Here is a 15697-nt window from a genome sequence, read left to right on the forward strand (position 1 = left end):
TATATGGAAACCCAGTACTGCTGTTTTTTGTGGTAAAAACTGAGTAGATAGTTTTCAACCGTAAAAACAAAAACTGTAGATTTTATAATAAGTAAAAAACTGGCAGCTAAATTGGCAGAATTTTGCTGTAGAACATTTTTTTGTGTAAAAATTACTTTTTTTTTTACAATCAAATTTTGGTGACAGAGCTGCCAGTTTTCACCATAAAAACATTAACTGTATATTTTACGGTGTATTACGGTAAATGGCAAAACATTGATACCATTTGTTTACAGTAAAAAATGACAGCTTATCTACCAGAATTTTACTGTAAAATTTACGCTATTATATATTTTTTTACTATAAGTAGAAAATAGCTTTTTTACGATCAAGTTTTGCCAGTTTTTTGCCGTAAAAATAACAACTGCATATTTTATGGTGTATTACGGTAAATGGCAAAACAGTACCACAATTTGTTTACCGTAAACATGGCAGCTCATTTGCCAGAATTTACTGTAAAATGTATGCATTTTTTTTTTACTGCACATAGAAAATTCATGTTTTTCAGTCAAATTCTTGCAGCTAAGTTGCCAGAATTCTTCTATAAAGTATAAACCTTTTTTCACTGTATGTAGAAAACCGCTTTTTTAAAGTAAAATTTTGGTGACTGAGCTGCCAGTTTTTCACTGTAAAAATATCAACTGTATATTTTATGGTGTATTACTGTAAATATCAAAATGTACCACAATTTGTTTACAGTAAAAAAATGGCAGCTCATTTGCCAGAATTTTACCGTAAAATGTACACTTTTTTTAAATACTGCAAATAGAAAATTTATATTTTTCGGTCAAATTTTGGCGACTGAGTTGCTAGTTTTCTACCGTAAAAACAACTGTAGATTTTACAATAAGTAAATAATTGGCGGCTAAGTTGCCAGAATTTTTCTGAGAAATGTATGCCGTTTTTTACTGTAATTAGAAATTCGCTTTTTTATAGTAACATTTTGGTGACTGAACTGCCAGTTTTTCACTGTAAAAACATAAACTGTATATTTTACGGTGTGTTACTGTAAATAACAATACTTCTCGTTTCTTACAGTTAAAACAACAACTGTAGATTTTAAAATTACTAAAAAACTAGCAGCTCACTTGCCAGAATTTTACTGTAAAATGTACACCTTTTTTTTTACTTTTAGTAAAAAATTGTTTTTTTTACTGTCAAATTTTGGTGCTTGAGCTGCCAGTTTTTTACTGTAAAAACATGAAAGGCATATTTTACAGTGTATTACTGTAAATAGCAAAACGTTACAATTTTTTTACAGTAAAAAATGTCAGCTCATCTCCCAGAATTTTACTGTAAAATGTACGCTTTTTTTTTTATACTGCAAATAGAAAATGTATGTTTTTCAGTCAAATTCTGGCGACTGAGTTGCTAGTTTTGTACAGTAAAAACAAGAACTGTAAATTTTTCAATAAGTAAAAAACTGGCAGTTAAGTTGACAGATGTTTACTGTAAAATGTACACCTTTTTTCACTGTAAGTAAAAAAACGCTTTTTTAAAGTCAAATTTTGGTGACGGAGCTGCCAGTTTTTCACTGCAAAAACATTAAATGTATATTATACGGTGTATTACTATAAATATCAAAACATTACCACAATTTGTTTACAGTAAAAAATGGCAGCTCATTTGCCAGAATTTTACAGTAAAATGTAAGCTTTTTTTTACTGCAAAAGGAAAATTGATGTTTTTCAGTCAAGTTCTGGCGACTGAATTGCTAATTTTCTACCGTAAAAAGTGTAGATTTTAAAATACATACAAATCTGGCAGCGAGGTTGCCAGAATTTTACTGCAAAATGTACGCCTTTTCTTTACTGTAAGTACAAAAGTGCTTCTTTTACGGTCAAATTTTTGTGACGGAGCTGCCAGTTTTTTACTATAAAAACACACAAATATTAAATAAAACCTCTGCCTTGTTTTTAACGAATACATAGGCCTACTACGCTACCGCATTTAATTGTTGGTCAGTATGGTGGTACTTGGAGAGAACTTCTGAGGATGTACTTGGTGAAAATTGTTTGAGAACCACTGGCAAAGGTTATAAATCGAATAAAATAAATAGAATAGATTGTGATTGTTCAACATAAACAGAATGTAAAACAATGACTCACCTGACTGTGGATGTCAGCCATGTCCTTCACAAAGCGAGTGTCCAGGGTCTCGGGCAGCTGAGAGAACAACGTGTTGGACAGATCTCCTTTGTCCTTCTTGTACTTTGTCTGGATGCGCACAAACACGCACGTGAGTCTCCACAGGCGGACGTTTTTGGGACGAGGGCGATTTCGCCGCTCACCTCACTCTGAAGTTCCGACATGCGCTTGACGAACTCCGTCTGGTTGGTCTCGGCCATCTGGTGAAACACACTGCCGCCGCTCTCCGGTCGACCTTTGGCCTTGTATTTATTCTACGACACATACAAGGGAGAAAAAACAAGTTGTCTGTTGATATCGTCCCGCTGTCGTGTAAAAGCGTGTATTGCAATCGTGGAAAGAAAATACAGACCACCTCCATTTACCAACCCCTCTATTTGACAACTTTTTGATGTAGCAACTTTTAGATCATGGGTCTCCGATGTTATTTTGGGGCCCCCAATTAAATATGAAAGTTTAAAAGCATACTGAAATGAGATTTTCTTATTTAAACGGGGTTAGCAGGTCCATTCTATGTGTCATACTTGATCCTTTCGCGATATTGCCATATTTTTACTGAAAGGATTTAGTAGAGAACATCCACGATAAAGTTCGCAACTTTTGGTCGCTAATAAAAAAGCCTTGCCTGTACCGGAAGTAGCAGACGATGTGCGCGTGACGTCACGGGTTGTGGAGCTCCTCACATCTGAACATTGTTTACAATCATGGCCACCAGTAGCGAGAGCGATACGGACTGAGAAAGTGACGATTTCTTCATAGCTCGGTTGGTAGAGTGGCCGTGTCAGCAACTTGAGGGTTGCAGGTTCGATTCCCGCTTGTGCCATCCTAGTTACTGCCGTTGTGTCCTTGGGCAAGACACTTTACCCACCTGCTCCCAGTGCCACCCACACTGCTTTAAATGTAACTTAGATATTGGGTGTCACTATGTAAAGCGCTCTGAGTCACTTGAGAAAAGCGCTATATAAATATAATTCACTTCACTTCAATTTGAGCGAGGATGAAAGATTTGTGGATGAGGAAAGTGAGAGTGAAGGACTAGGAAAAAAAAAAAAAAAAAAGACGAGTGCAGTGGGAGCGATTCAGATATTAGACACATTTACTAGGATAATTCTGGAAAATCCCCTTATCTGTTTATTGTGTTACTAGTATTTTAGTGAGATTATACTGTCGTACCTGAAAGTCGGAGGGGTGTGGGCACGGGTGTGGTGACCGCCAGTGTCTCCGAGGGAAGCCACGTTTTTCGACGAGGCGAATGCAGCCGGGCTGAGATTTTTATTTTTTTCCCCTCCTCTACGGTGTAAGCATCCGACAGTCGGGTGCGGCCGGTGGGAGGAGGCAAGAGAGTCCGCAGCAGCAGGAGGAACAACGCAAGCTCTCCGCTCATGTCTACCGGTTAGAGCAGACTTATTACCACCATTTTCTCACCGAAACCTGCTGGTTGACATGTGGTAGGGAACCATGTTCGCTTGACCACTTTGTTTCATAGTAAAGCTTCACCGTCATCTTTCGGGAATGTAAACAAGGAAACAAGGAAACACTGGCTATGTTTGTGTCGCTAAAGGCAGCCGCAATACACCGCTTCCCACCTACATCTTTCTTCTTTGATGTCTCCATTATTTATTGAACACATTGCAAAAGATTCAGCAACACAGATGTCCAGAATAATGTGTAATTATGCGATTAAAGTATATTTATCGCTGGGATCGGTGCTAGAACAAAATGTCCGCTACAATCCTTGACGTCACGCGCGCCCGTCATCATACCGCGACGTTTTCAGCAGGATAATTTGCGCGAAATTTAAAATTGCAATTTAGTAAACTAACCCGGCCGTATTGGCATGTGTTGCAAAGTTAATATTTCATCATTGATATATAAACTATCAGACTGCGTGGTCGCTAGTAGTGGCTTTCAGTAGGCCTTTAATGTTACCGCGGCCCGCAAGTTTAAATTGACAGCGTTGTCTCTGTCAACGTTCTGGGTTGCCTACCCCTGCGTTAGCGGAAAAGCGGCAAATGAGTAAAAGCGATTGAGACGTTGCCATGGAGACGAGGGTTTTCTTACATGCCTGGCTGCAGTCATACCGCGACACCTGTCCGTCAGTATTAATAGTCCCCCAAAACCTGGACCATTCAAACCGTTATTTGTTTTTTTTTTATTGTTTAATTTGCATTGCCTCACACGATGAACACTACATATATTTCTATATGACAGCGGATAACACTCCGGGATCCCTCACTTTTTTGCACTCGCTATCCCGGTACTTTCCCGGCTATTATCCGCCGACCGCCGTGTTGCTGTAGGGAGGAAAAGCGCAACGACACACATTGCGGAAACAACATTATTCTCCGTGCGTCGGCTAAATACAAATATATTCCACAACCCCAAACATGTCTTTTTCAAAGCCTGCAGTAAAGAAAAGGGTTAGTGATGAGCAAAGACCATTCCAGGAAAAGTGGGAAATGCAATATTTCTGTTGAGCACAGGGCCACCCAGACGTGTCTTATTTGCACAGAGAAAGTTGCAGTGCACAAGGCATAAAATTTGAAACGTCATTATACAACTGGACATGCTGAGGAGTATACAACATTTTTTTAAGAAATCTTTTCTTGCGGCCCGGCCTCACCCAGACTCTGCGTCCAGTGGCCCCCAGGTAAATTTAGTTAGAGACCCCTGTTTTAGACGGAGCCAAATATGCCGAACCATGTCTCATTCATTTTGTCTCCCGCCTGCAGGCAAAAAGCAGGGCGCAGCATTTTTATGGAGGCGGAGCCCTCCACATCACTTGTTGCCCAGTACACTACCAGTCACTTGTCAGTCTGTTTTTTGTGTCTTTTGACAAGTTTTGTCCATTTTGCTATCTCAAGGTGAGTCCCAAAAAGACAACTGACCAGCGTGGAAGGAAGGAGGGAATCGCTGTGGAGTTAAAACTAAAACTCTTTGCGAGGAGTACAATAATGGCGTTCGCTAGTATTAAAGAATCGACGAAGCAGGCCACGTACCACAGCAAGTTTTCATTGTGATGAGACCGAGCTTTACTGGAAAAAGGTGCCAGAGCAGACTTATTTCACAGCGGAGAAGACACCTGTGTCTTTCAGCGCACACACGGCCCCTCCCTCTGTCAGTTTTAGTTCCTCTGTGTGTGTGTTTAGTATTTCCTGTCAGTGCTCTTATTTTGTCTGTTTCCTGTTTTTTCCCCTGTGCGCTGTTTGCCCTCAGCTGCGGCTGACTGGCACATGGCCACACCTGGTGTCAATCAGCCCACTCTATTTATGCCTGTTGTGTTCCTCCAGTCAGTGCTGGATTACTGTCGCATATTGCATGTCGCTTCTGTATTGTATTGTCGCTCTTGTCGTTGCTACCTGTTGTGTCGTGTCATTTCATGTCTTGTCAATTCAGCGTTGCGGTAAGCTATTTCATTGCGGTTTGTAACTTACTGCCTTTTGTTCCCTGCTTCCAAGTTTGTTTTCATATTACATGTACGACTTCTGTTTCCTGCTCGATACCTGCTAGCTTCAACGCTAGGCCTTTTTGCTAGCTTCCATGCTAAGCTCCGTTTATTTTTCTAGTTCTCATGCTAGCTCTCTTTGTTTGTTATCTGCCTTGTGCGCACTTTTTGTTGTACCCCTTTGGTTTGTTCTTGTTTTAGTATTTTTAATAAATCATGTTTTCCTACCCAATGCCTGCCTCCATCTCTGCATCTTGGGGTTCGTCACCAACGAACTTTGACAACCTCCATCGCCCTTCTCTCCCTCTGTCTGCTCCTTTCTCACCAGCTACTTGCCGTTGTGAATGTAAGTCCATTTTACTTTTGTAAATACAATATTGTAGCATGGCTGTTTAAGTTAAAGTTAAAGTACCAATGATTGTCACACACACACTAGGTGTGGTGAAATGTGTCCTCTGCATCTGACCCATCACCCTTGTTCAAGCCCCTGGGAGGTGAGGGGAGCAGTGAGCAGCAGCGGTGCCGCGCCCGGGAATCATTTTTGGTGATTTAACCCCCAATTCCAACCCTTGATGCCGTGTGCCAGGCAGGGAGGTAATGGGTCCCATATTTATATTCTTTGGTATGACTCGGCTTTGCTGGAAAAATTTGCCCGAGCAGACTTATTTCAGAGCGGAGAAGACACCTGTGTCTTTCGGCGCACACACGACCCCTCCTGCTGTCTGCTCCTTTCTCACCAGCTCCTTGCCGGGATCTTCAGCTCTCGCTGGATCGGTTCGCAGCCGAGTGTGAAGCGACCGGAATGAGAATCAGCACCTCCAAGTCCGAGTCCATGGTTCTCGCCCGGAAAAGGGTGGAATGCCATCTCCGGGTTGGGGAGGAGACCCTGCCCCAAGTGGAGGAGTTCAAGTACCTAGGAGTCTTGTTCACGAGTGGGGGAAGAGTGGATCGTGAGATCGCCAGGCGGATCGGTGCGGCGTCTTCAGTAATGCGGACGTTGTACCGATCCGTTGTGGTGAAGAAGGAGCTGAGCCGGAAGGCAAAGCTCTCAATTTACCGGTCGATCTACGTTCCCATCCTCACCTATGGTCATGAGCTTTGGGTCATGACCGAAAGGATAAGATCACGGGTACAAGCGGCCCAAATGAGTTTCCTCCGCCGTGTGGCGGGGCTCTCCCTTTGAGATAGGGTGAGAAGCTCTGCCATCCGGGAGGAACTCAAAGTAAAGCCGCTGCTCCTTCACATCGAGAGGAGCCAGATGAGGTGGTTCGGGCATCTGGTCAGGATGCCACCCGAACGCCTCCCTAGAGAGGTGTTTAGGGCACGTCCAACCGATAGGAGGCCACGGGTAAGACCCAGGACACGTTGGGAAGACTATGTCTCCCGGCTGGCCTCGGAACGCCTCGGGATCCCCCGGGAAGAGCTAGACGAAGTGGCTGGGGAGAGGGAAGTCTGGGTTTCCCTGCTTAGGCTGTTGCCCCCGCGACCCGACCTCGGATAAGCGGAAGATGATGGATGGATGGATTATATTGTAGCATGGTTATTTAAATCAAGGATGTATGTGATTTCTGATTGTTTGTGAGGGCAACAAAATTACTTCTGCGTGCATACAGCACAGTTCAGCTTGTTGTTCTGGCTTATTTATAAATAGAGAGTTCCCCTCCTTGTTATGTTTGCTATGCAGTACTATATATTGTTTGTATTGTGTTCTCTGTGTACGAACCATCACTAAAATATGGACTTTTGTCAAGGATGGAGCCCATTATTTTAAATTTTTTCTAATGACAAAATTTGCTTCACTATACAAACTTATCCATTCATAAAAAAGTTCATAAATTGTGTCAACCTCACCTCACTCTGCAGCTCCATGGCCGCTTTAGCCAACTTCATCTCCTGGGTCTCAGGCATCTGGGAGTACAGGCTGCTGCTATTTGACCCCCGACCTTTCACCTTATAGTTGACCTGGTGAGGACACAGGTGGACCGTCGGCATGAGAAGAACTTTGTCATTGACCAAGGTCTACACCTGACTCTGCCGCTGCATGGCCTCCTTAGCGTGCAGCGTCTGCATGGTCTCAGGCAGGCGGTGGTAGAGGCTGATGGCCGCCTCCCTCTTGCTGGCCTCCTTGTATTTCATCTGCGGGTACGATTAGCACTTAGCATGTTGCTAACTTGTTAATAAAGCGACAAACCGGACATATTTGTTGTCATATACATCAGGCTTGAAACTTCACCTCGCTTTGGAGCTCTGAGAGCGTTTTAGCGAGCTGCGTCTCCGTGGTGACCGCCAGCTGACTGTAGGCGCTACGGCCGACGCTCCTGACGCCCTCCCACTTGTACTTAGTCTGCAAAGACACCGCGGTTTGAAAACCTGATGCGGGCTTCTTGGCGTGTGCACGCGCACTCACCTCGCTCTGCAGCGCCGACATCTTGGCGGCGAGCTGCGTCTCGGCCGTCTGCGGCAGCTGAGCGTACAGACTGGACGCCAACGCTTCCTTCCCGCTCTGCTTGTACTTGTTCTGGAAGAAATTATGTCAATGTGGTTCGGCTGCTATAAAACATGATTAAATGTTTCAATAATACTTGACCATTCAATTCAAAATCAATTCTCGATTCAACAAGATTATTTGAATACATTATTTGGTATTCATACATATTATATATATATATATATATATATATATACACACATATATATATACATATACATATATACATATATATATATATACATATATATATATATACATATACATATATATATATACATATATATATATATACATATACATATATATATATACATATATATATATACATATACATATATATATATACATATATATATATACATATACATATATATATATACATATATATATATACACACACACACACACGTGCATATATATATACATAAATACACGTATATACATACACAAAAATATATATTTACATATATATAAATATAGATTTACATACACAGTGGGGCAAAAAAGTATTTAGTCAGCCACCGATTGTGCAAGTTCTCCCACTTAAAATGATGACAGAGGTCTGTAATTTTCATCATAGGTACACTTCAACTGTGAGAGACAGAATGTGAAAAAAAATCCAGGAATTCACATTGTAGGAATTTTAAAGAATTTATTTGTAAATTATGTTGGAAAATAAGTATTTGGTCAACCATTCAAAGCTCTCACTGATGGAAGGAGATTTTGGCACAAAATCTCACGATACATGGCCCCATTCATTCTTTCCTTAACACGGATCAATCGTCCTGTCCCCTTAGCAGAAAAACAGCCCCACAGCATGATGTTTCCACCCCCATGCTTCACAGTAGGTGTGGTGTTCTTGGGATGCAACTCAGTATTCTTCTTTCTCCAAACACGACCAGTTGAGTTTATACCAAAAAGTTCTATTTTGGTTTCATCTGACCACATGACATTCTCCCGATCCTCTGCTGTATCATCCATGTATCCATTTTGGTATAAACTCAACTCGTCGTGATGTATGTAGAGATATATATATATATATATATATATATATATATATATATATATATATATATATATATATATATATATATATATATATATATATATATATAAATCAATCAATCAATGTTTACTTATATAGCCCTAAATCACTAGTGTCTCAAAGGGCTGCACAAACCACAACACAAACCACTACGACATCCTCGGTAGGCCCACATAAGGGCAATGAAAACTCACACCCAGTGGGACGTTGGTGACAATGATGACTATGAAAACCTTGGAGAGGACGAAAGCAATGGATGTCGAGCGGGTCTAACATGATACTGTGAAAGTTCAGTCCATAGTGGATCCAACACCGCCGCGAGAGTCCAGTCCAAAGCGGAGCCAGCAGGAAACCATCCCAAGCGGAGGCGGATAGGCAGCGCAAGGATGTCCCCAGCCAATAAACTGGCAAGCGGTCCATCCTGGGTCCCGACTCTGGACTCTGGACAGCCAGTACGTCATCCATGGCCATCGGACCGGAACCCCTCCACAAGGGAGAGTGGCTGCTGACGTACGACTTAAACATGCAGTGTTGGCCTAAAAATGTTGTCTTTTAAATGTATTTAAATATTTTATTTACGAAAGACACAACATTTTGATCAATCCAACAAAAGAAAATAGAGCAACTCCAACTCCAAACCAATCCCAGCTTTAAAATACTTAGGGGAGAAATGTACAAAGTAAAACTTCAAATTTAGAAAAGCATCTGTATCATTAATAATAATATCAAAAGTAATTGTTTAGTTCTTTTCTAATTCAAAAATTGCTTCTTAAAACGATATATATGTATATATTTGAGTAAAAAAATGAATTAATTTAGAATGACAACAAATGAAAATGGAGATTTGGGTGTTAATCGATTTTTTGGAACACAACTTGTGTCTTTTGATATTTATGTCGCATCTGATGGGAACTGCGACATCAATGCTGACAAGATGTTTAGAATGAAAGAGACGTACTTGACTCTGCAGCTCAGATTGTTCTTTGGCATGAAGCGTCTCGGCGGTCTGCGGCAGCTGATGGTAGAGAGCGCTGCTGGCCGCCTCCTTTCCCGCCTCCTTGTACTTGACCTGCACAGCACACAGCAGACTATCACATCATCGGACTCCTTCAGGGACATGAAGGCATCGGTTTCTTTGATCTATTGAAATCCACAGGAAGATTTTGTCTTGACCCGAGATCTACAAAGTGGAGAGGAAGCAGGACCTGATTACCCCTCCAAGCACCTTTTCTTTGAACTGTTTTGTGACCGAGGGCAACGGCTGTTTACGACCCTGCTTCCTTAAGAAATAGCTGTTGCCATGTAATCAGGGAAAGTTCAAATGAAAGAGGAAGTGTCCAACCTTTCGTCAGAGCGTGGTGGAAGACTGTACAAAAAGTACAGCCCAGACGTTTCTCCTCAATGAGCTAAATTTAATTCTGTCTCTGTTTAATTCCTTGCTTCTTGTCTGTTTAATAGATGTCATTTGTGTTTGAACCTAACATGAAGTGCAAATAGGTGTCATCTGGGAACATTTTTAAACGTTTTACTTGAATGCATGTTATTTAGTGCACAAAACCTGATGACAGTTGGATCTTAAGTTATTTCAGGACGTACAAAACCCAAAAACCAGTGAAATTGGCACGTTGTGTTAATGGTAAATAAAAAAAACAATACAATGATTTGAAAATCCTTTTCAACTTAACGTTCAAACGGGAAAACTTTGTTATTTTATGCAAATATTAGCTCATTTTGAATTTGATGCTTGCAACACGTTTCCAAAACGCTGGCACAAGTGGCAAAAAAGACTGAGAAAGTTGAGGAATGTTCATCAAACACTTATTTGGAACATCCCGCAGGTGAACAGGCTAATTGGGAACAGGTGGGTACCATGATTGGGTATAAAAGCAGTTTCCATGAAATGCTCAGTCATTCACAAACAAGGATGGGGCGAGGGTCACCAATTTGTCAACAAATGCGAGAGAAAATTGTCCAACAGTTTAAGAAGAATATTTCTTTACCAGCTATTGCTAGGAATTTAGGGATTTCACCATCTACGGTCCGTGATATCATCAAAAGGTTCAGAGAATCTGGAGAAATCACTGCACATAAGTCATGATATTACAGACCTTCGATCCCTCGGACGGGACTGCATGAAAAAGTGACATTGGTGTTTAAAGGATATCACCACATGGGCTCAGGAACACTTCAGAAAACCACTGTCAGTAACTGCAGTTTGTCGCTACATCTGTAAGTGCAAGTTAAAACTCAACTACGCAAAGCCAAAGCCATTTATCAACAACACCCAGAAACGCTTTGCTGGGCCCGAGCTCATCTAATATGGACTGATGCAAAGTGGAAAAGTGTTCTGTGGTCTGACAGGTCCACATTTCAAATTGTTTTTGTAAACTGTGGACATTGTGTCCTCTGGAACAAAGAGGAAATGAACCATCCGGGTTGTTCTGGGCGCAAAGTTGAAATGATAGCATCTGTGATGGTATGGGGGTGTATTAGTGGCTAAGGCATGGGTAACTTAAACATCTGTGAAGGCAATATTAATGCTGCAAGGTACATACAGGTTTTGTAGCAACATATGTTGCCATCCAAGCAATGTTATAATGGATGCTCCTGCTTATTTCAGCAAGACAATCCCAAGCCACGTGTTACAACAGCGTGGCTTTGTAGTAAAAGAAAGCAGGTACTGGACTGGCCTGCCTGTAGTCCAAGGCTGTCACCTGTTGAATATGTGCGCCGCAATATGAAGCCTAAAAAACCACAACGAAAACCCCGGACTGTTGAACAACTTAAGCCGTACATCCAGCAAGAATGGGAAAGAATTCCACCTGAAAAGCTTCAAAAAATGGTGTCCTCTGTTCTTAAACGTTTACTGAGTGTTGTTAAAAAGAAAGGCCATGTGACAAAGTGGTAAAAATGCCCCTGTGCCAACTTTTTTGCAATGTGCTGCTGACATTAAATTTTAAGTTCATGAGATAGGCGCCAGCGCCCCCCGCCACCCCAAAAGGGAATAAGCGGTAGGAAATGGATGGATGGATGGATTATTTGCAAAAAAAAATAAGTTTCTCAGTTGGAACATTAAATATCTTGTCTTTGCAATCCATTCAATTGAATATAAGTTGAAAAGGATTTGCGAATCATTGTATTCTGTTTTTATTTACCATTTACACATGTCAACTTCACTGCTTTTGTAATATGTTCTACCATATATTTGTTGTTTTCCGTCATATAAGGAGTATGTTGGTGAAGTGTTTGTAATTAAATTTTCAATACAAAAGCAGATACAAACTTTCTAAAAAATATACTTTTTCACATTGTCACTAAGGGGTATTGTGTGTAGAATTTTGAGGACAAACATTAATTTCATTCCATTTTGAAATAAGGCTGTAACATAACCAAATGTGGAAAAAGTGAAGCGCCGTGAATACTTTGAATTTAGAATATATACACATCATGTCAGCAGCGTACAAGTGAGGATGCCAAGACGAGGAACCCGGCAGCTCTGATAAAGCGACCAAAATAGACGAGGGTCGCTGGTTTATCTGGCACACATACACACACATGCAAACACACACACACACACACACACACACACACACACACACATGCGCACACACACACACCTCAGAGTGTGTCCCTAAAGGCAACATCCAAAAGTTTTCCTGACCTGGCTGTGAGTGTCAGCCATGTCCTTCACAAAGCGAGTGTCCAGGGTCTCGGGCAGCAGCGAGAACAAAGATGAGGACAGATCTCCTCTGTCCTTCTGGTACTTGGTCTGGAAGGTCAAAGGTTAACAGGTCAACTTCAGCTTAGTGAGACGGTGTGTTCGGGGTCCTCACCTGGCTGTGCAACTCTGACATCTGTTTGGCAAACTGAGTCTCAGCGGTTTCAGGAAGGAGCGAGTACAAGTTTGTCGCCATCTGTTTCTTGCCGTCTTCTTTGTACTTTACCTGCACACGCACAAACACACACACACGCACACACACACACACACACACATTCTTATATTTGTTACCTTCGTAAGACCTCCGAATAATGCCTACCTCTTTAGGACCACCCTTTCTAGATATATATAAAAATGTGTTAACATTTATAATACATACATACTACGTAAATATAAAAAGGTAAGCTTTCAGTTCATCTTTATTATTTAATTTTTTTTGTTTGTAATTGTTTTTTATACGTATTACAGTATGTCTCACACACACACACACACACACACACGTTTTTATATTTTCTACCTTCTTAAGACCTCCGAATAATGCCAACCTCTTGAGGACCACCTTTTCTAGATATATATAAACATTTGTTTATACAGCCTGCGATGAGGTGGCGACTTGTCCAAGGTGTACGCCGCCTTCCGCCCGATTGTAGCTGAGATAGGCACCAGCGAAAATGGACGGACGGATGGATGGATGTGTATACAGAATTAATAAAACATACATACTATGCAAATATAAAAAAGGCAAGCTTTTAGTTCATCTTTTTTTTGTTTGTTTGTAATGTATTTTTATACATATTACAATATGTATTTAAATACATATTTTTATTGTATTTTTTTCATAATTTTTGGCCAAAGGGGGCACATTGCAATTTCTTACACACACTTGTTATTTCATATGTTGACCAGAGGGGGAGCACTTTTAAAACTCGATTACTGTAACGTATTATTTTCGGGTCTCCCCATGTCTAGCATTAAAAGATTACAGTTGGTACAAAATGCGGCTGCTAGACTTTTGACAAGAACAAGAAAGTTTGATCACATTACGCCTGTACTGGCTCACCTGCACTGGCTTCCTGTGCACTTAAGATGTGACTTTAAGGTTTTACTACTTACGTATAAAATACTACACGGTCTAGCTCCATCCTATCTTGCCGATTGTATTGTACCATATGTGCCGGCAAGAAATCTGCGTTCAAAGGACTGCGGCTGATTAGTGATTCCCAAAGCCCTAAAAAAGTCTGCGGTCTTGTTTTATTATATATTGCTGCCTTTGCACCTGTCAATCTTTACTTTTGTATGCACATTAAATCAACAAAATCCAGACTTTGGAGCAATGTTCACGGACTCTAGTATTTGGCTCTCTATAAGATGCAATGTTGTTGAGACCATGATTTATGTAATCACTTGTTCACACCTCCTCTTATGGAAGATACTATTCCTTCTTCGTGTCTCAAGAAGGGTGGAAATACAACACACACACACACACACACACACACACACACACACACACAGACACAAACACACACAATCTGGTATTTGTTACCTTCTTGAGACCTTCCAAAAATGCCTACCTCTTTAGGACCACCCTTTCTAGATATATAAAGATTTGTATTTACAACATTACTAATATATACTATGCAAATATAAAAAAGGTAAGCTTTTAGTTATTTATTTTTATTTTGTGTGTGTAATTGGTTTTTAATCTATATACTGTATATACAGTATTTTTTAATACATTTCAATTTCTTACACACACTTGTTTGTACATATGTTGGCCAGAGGGGGAGCACTTTTAAAACCGACACACGGTCAATTTAAAAAATCCCTCCTTTTTGGGACCACCCTAATTTTGACAGATTTCACCACCAGGGGTGCAAATGACATTTCTATTTTTTGTTTTTTTGAAATGTACTTAAGGCTGATGACAAACAAGTCACGGACCACAGATGACCCCCGTGGCCACTATAGTCTTAGTACCGTGTATTTTTTCATCCTACGGTCACATATGGGAAGCGGGTTCTCTTACGCCAGCACCGGAAGTCGTAAAATCAGAAAAAAAAAACACCTGGTGTTTTTTTTCGGGGATGAATAGGGAAGTCCTTCTTAGCTGCCGTCTTGTTTCAGCATATATTGCTGCCTTTGTGCCTGTCCATGTTTACTTTTGTATGCACGTTAAATCAACAAAAAATCCTGACTTTGGATCAATGTTCACAGACTATAGTATTTAGTTCTCTATTAGATGCAATGGTTTTAAGTACTGGGACCATTATTTATGTCCTAACTTGTTCACCCGTCCTTATATGGAAGCTACTTTTCCTTGTTGATGTCTCAAGAAGGGTAGAAATACAAGATTACACACATTTAGACACGTTTCAGCGTGAAACACACACGTGAAGGTCCTCACCTGACTGTACAGGTCAGTCAGCTCCTTGGCCGACTGCGTCTGGCTGGTTTGAGGCAGCTGGTGGTAGAGCGGCCTGCTGGCGTCCTCCCTGTGCTTGTAGGCCACCTGAACAAAGATGGTGGAAGATTCTTCAGCCCAGGTTCTGAACTTGCTTCTCGAAGACTCGATACTGACCTGACTCTGCAGCTGTGACACTTCCTTAGCGTGCCGGGTCGCCAGAGTGTCCGGCATCTTGGCGTACAGACAGCTGGACGCCTGCTTCCTGCACGCCTCCGTGTACTTGTTCTAGAACAGGGTTTTTTGTTTTTTTTATTGAGGGCCACATCATGTAACAATGAATATATAATATTTTACATATTATAATTTTTTTTAATAATTAGATATATATATACATATATATATATATAT

At 40.9% G+C, this 15697-nt stretch overlaps 1 protein-coding gene across 3 annotated transcripts in view; it reads right to left on the reverse strand.

Annotated features, from left to right (window-relative positions):
• Positions 1-15697, reverse strand: part of LOC133569175 (nebulin-like) — a 107724-nt gene that overhangs the window by 55222 nt on the left and 36805 nt on the right. For all 3 annotated transcript variants that reach the window (XM_061921371.1, XM_061921372.1, XM_061921373.1), the window contains exons 29-39: positions 15464-15574; positions 15290-15394; positions 13001-13111; positions 12829-12936; positions 10126-10236; positions 8039-8149; positions 7865-7975; positions 7657-7767; positions 7483-7593; positions 2330-2440; positions 2148-2255 (exon numbers count right to left, since the gene is read on the reverse strand). In XM_061921371.1, the coding sequence (XP_061777355.1) occupies positions 2148-2255; positions 2330-2440; positions 7483-7593; positions 7657-7767; positions 7865-7975; positions 8039-8149; positions 10126-10236; positions 12829-12936; positions 13001-13111; positions 15290-15394; positions 15464-15574 (1209 nt within the window). The remainder of the gene's footprint in view (positions 1-2147; positions 2256-2329; positions 2441-7482; positions 7594-7656; positions 7768-7864; positions 7976-8038; positions 8150-10125; positions 10237-12828; positions 12937-13000; positions 13112-15289; positions 15395-15463; positions 15575-15697) is intronic.

The sequence above is a fragment of the Nerophis ophidion genome, linkage group LG15, assembly GCF_033978795.1.
Source record: "Nerophis ophidion isolate RoL-2023_Sa linkage group LG15, RoL_Noph_v1.0, whole genome shotgun sequence".
NCBI classification, from domain to species: Eukaryota; Metazoa; Chordata; class Actinopteri; order Syngnathiformes; family Syngnathidae; genus Nerophis; species Nerophis ophidion.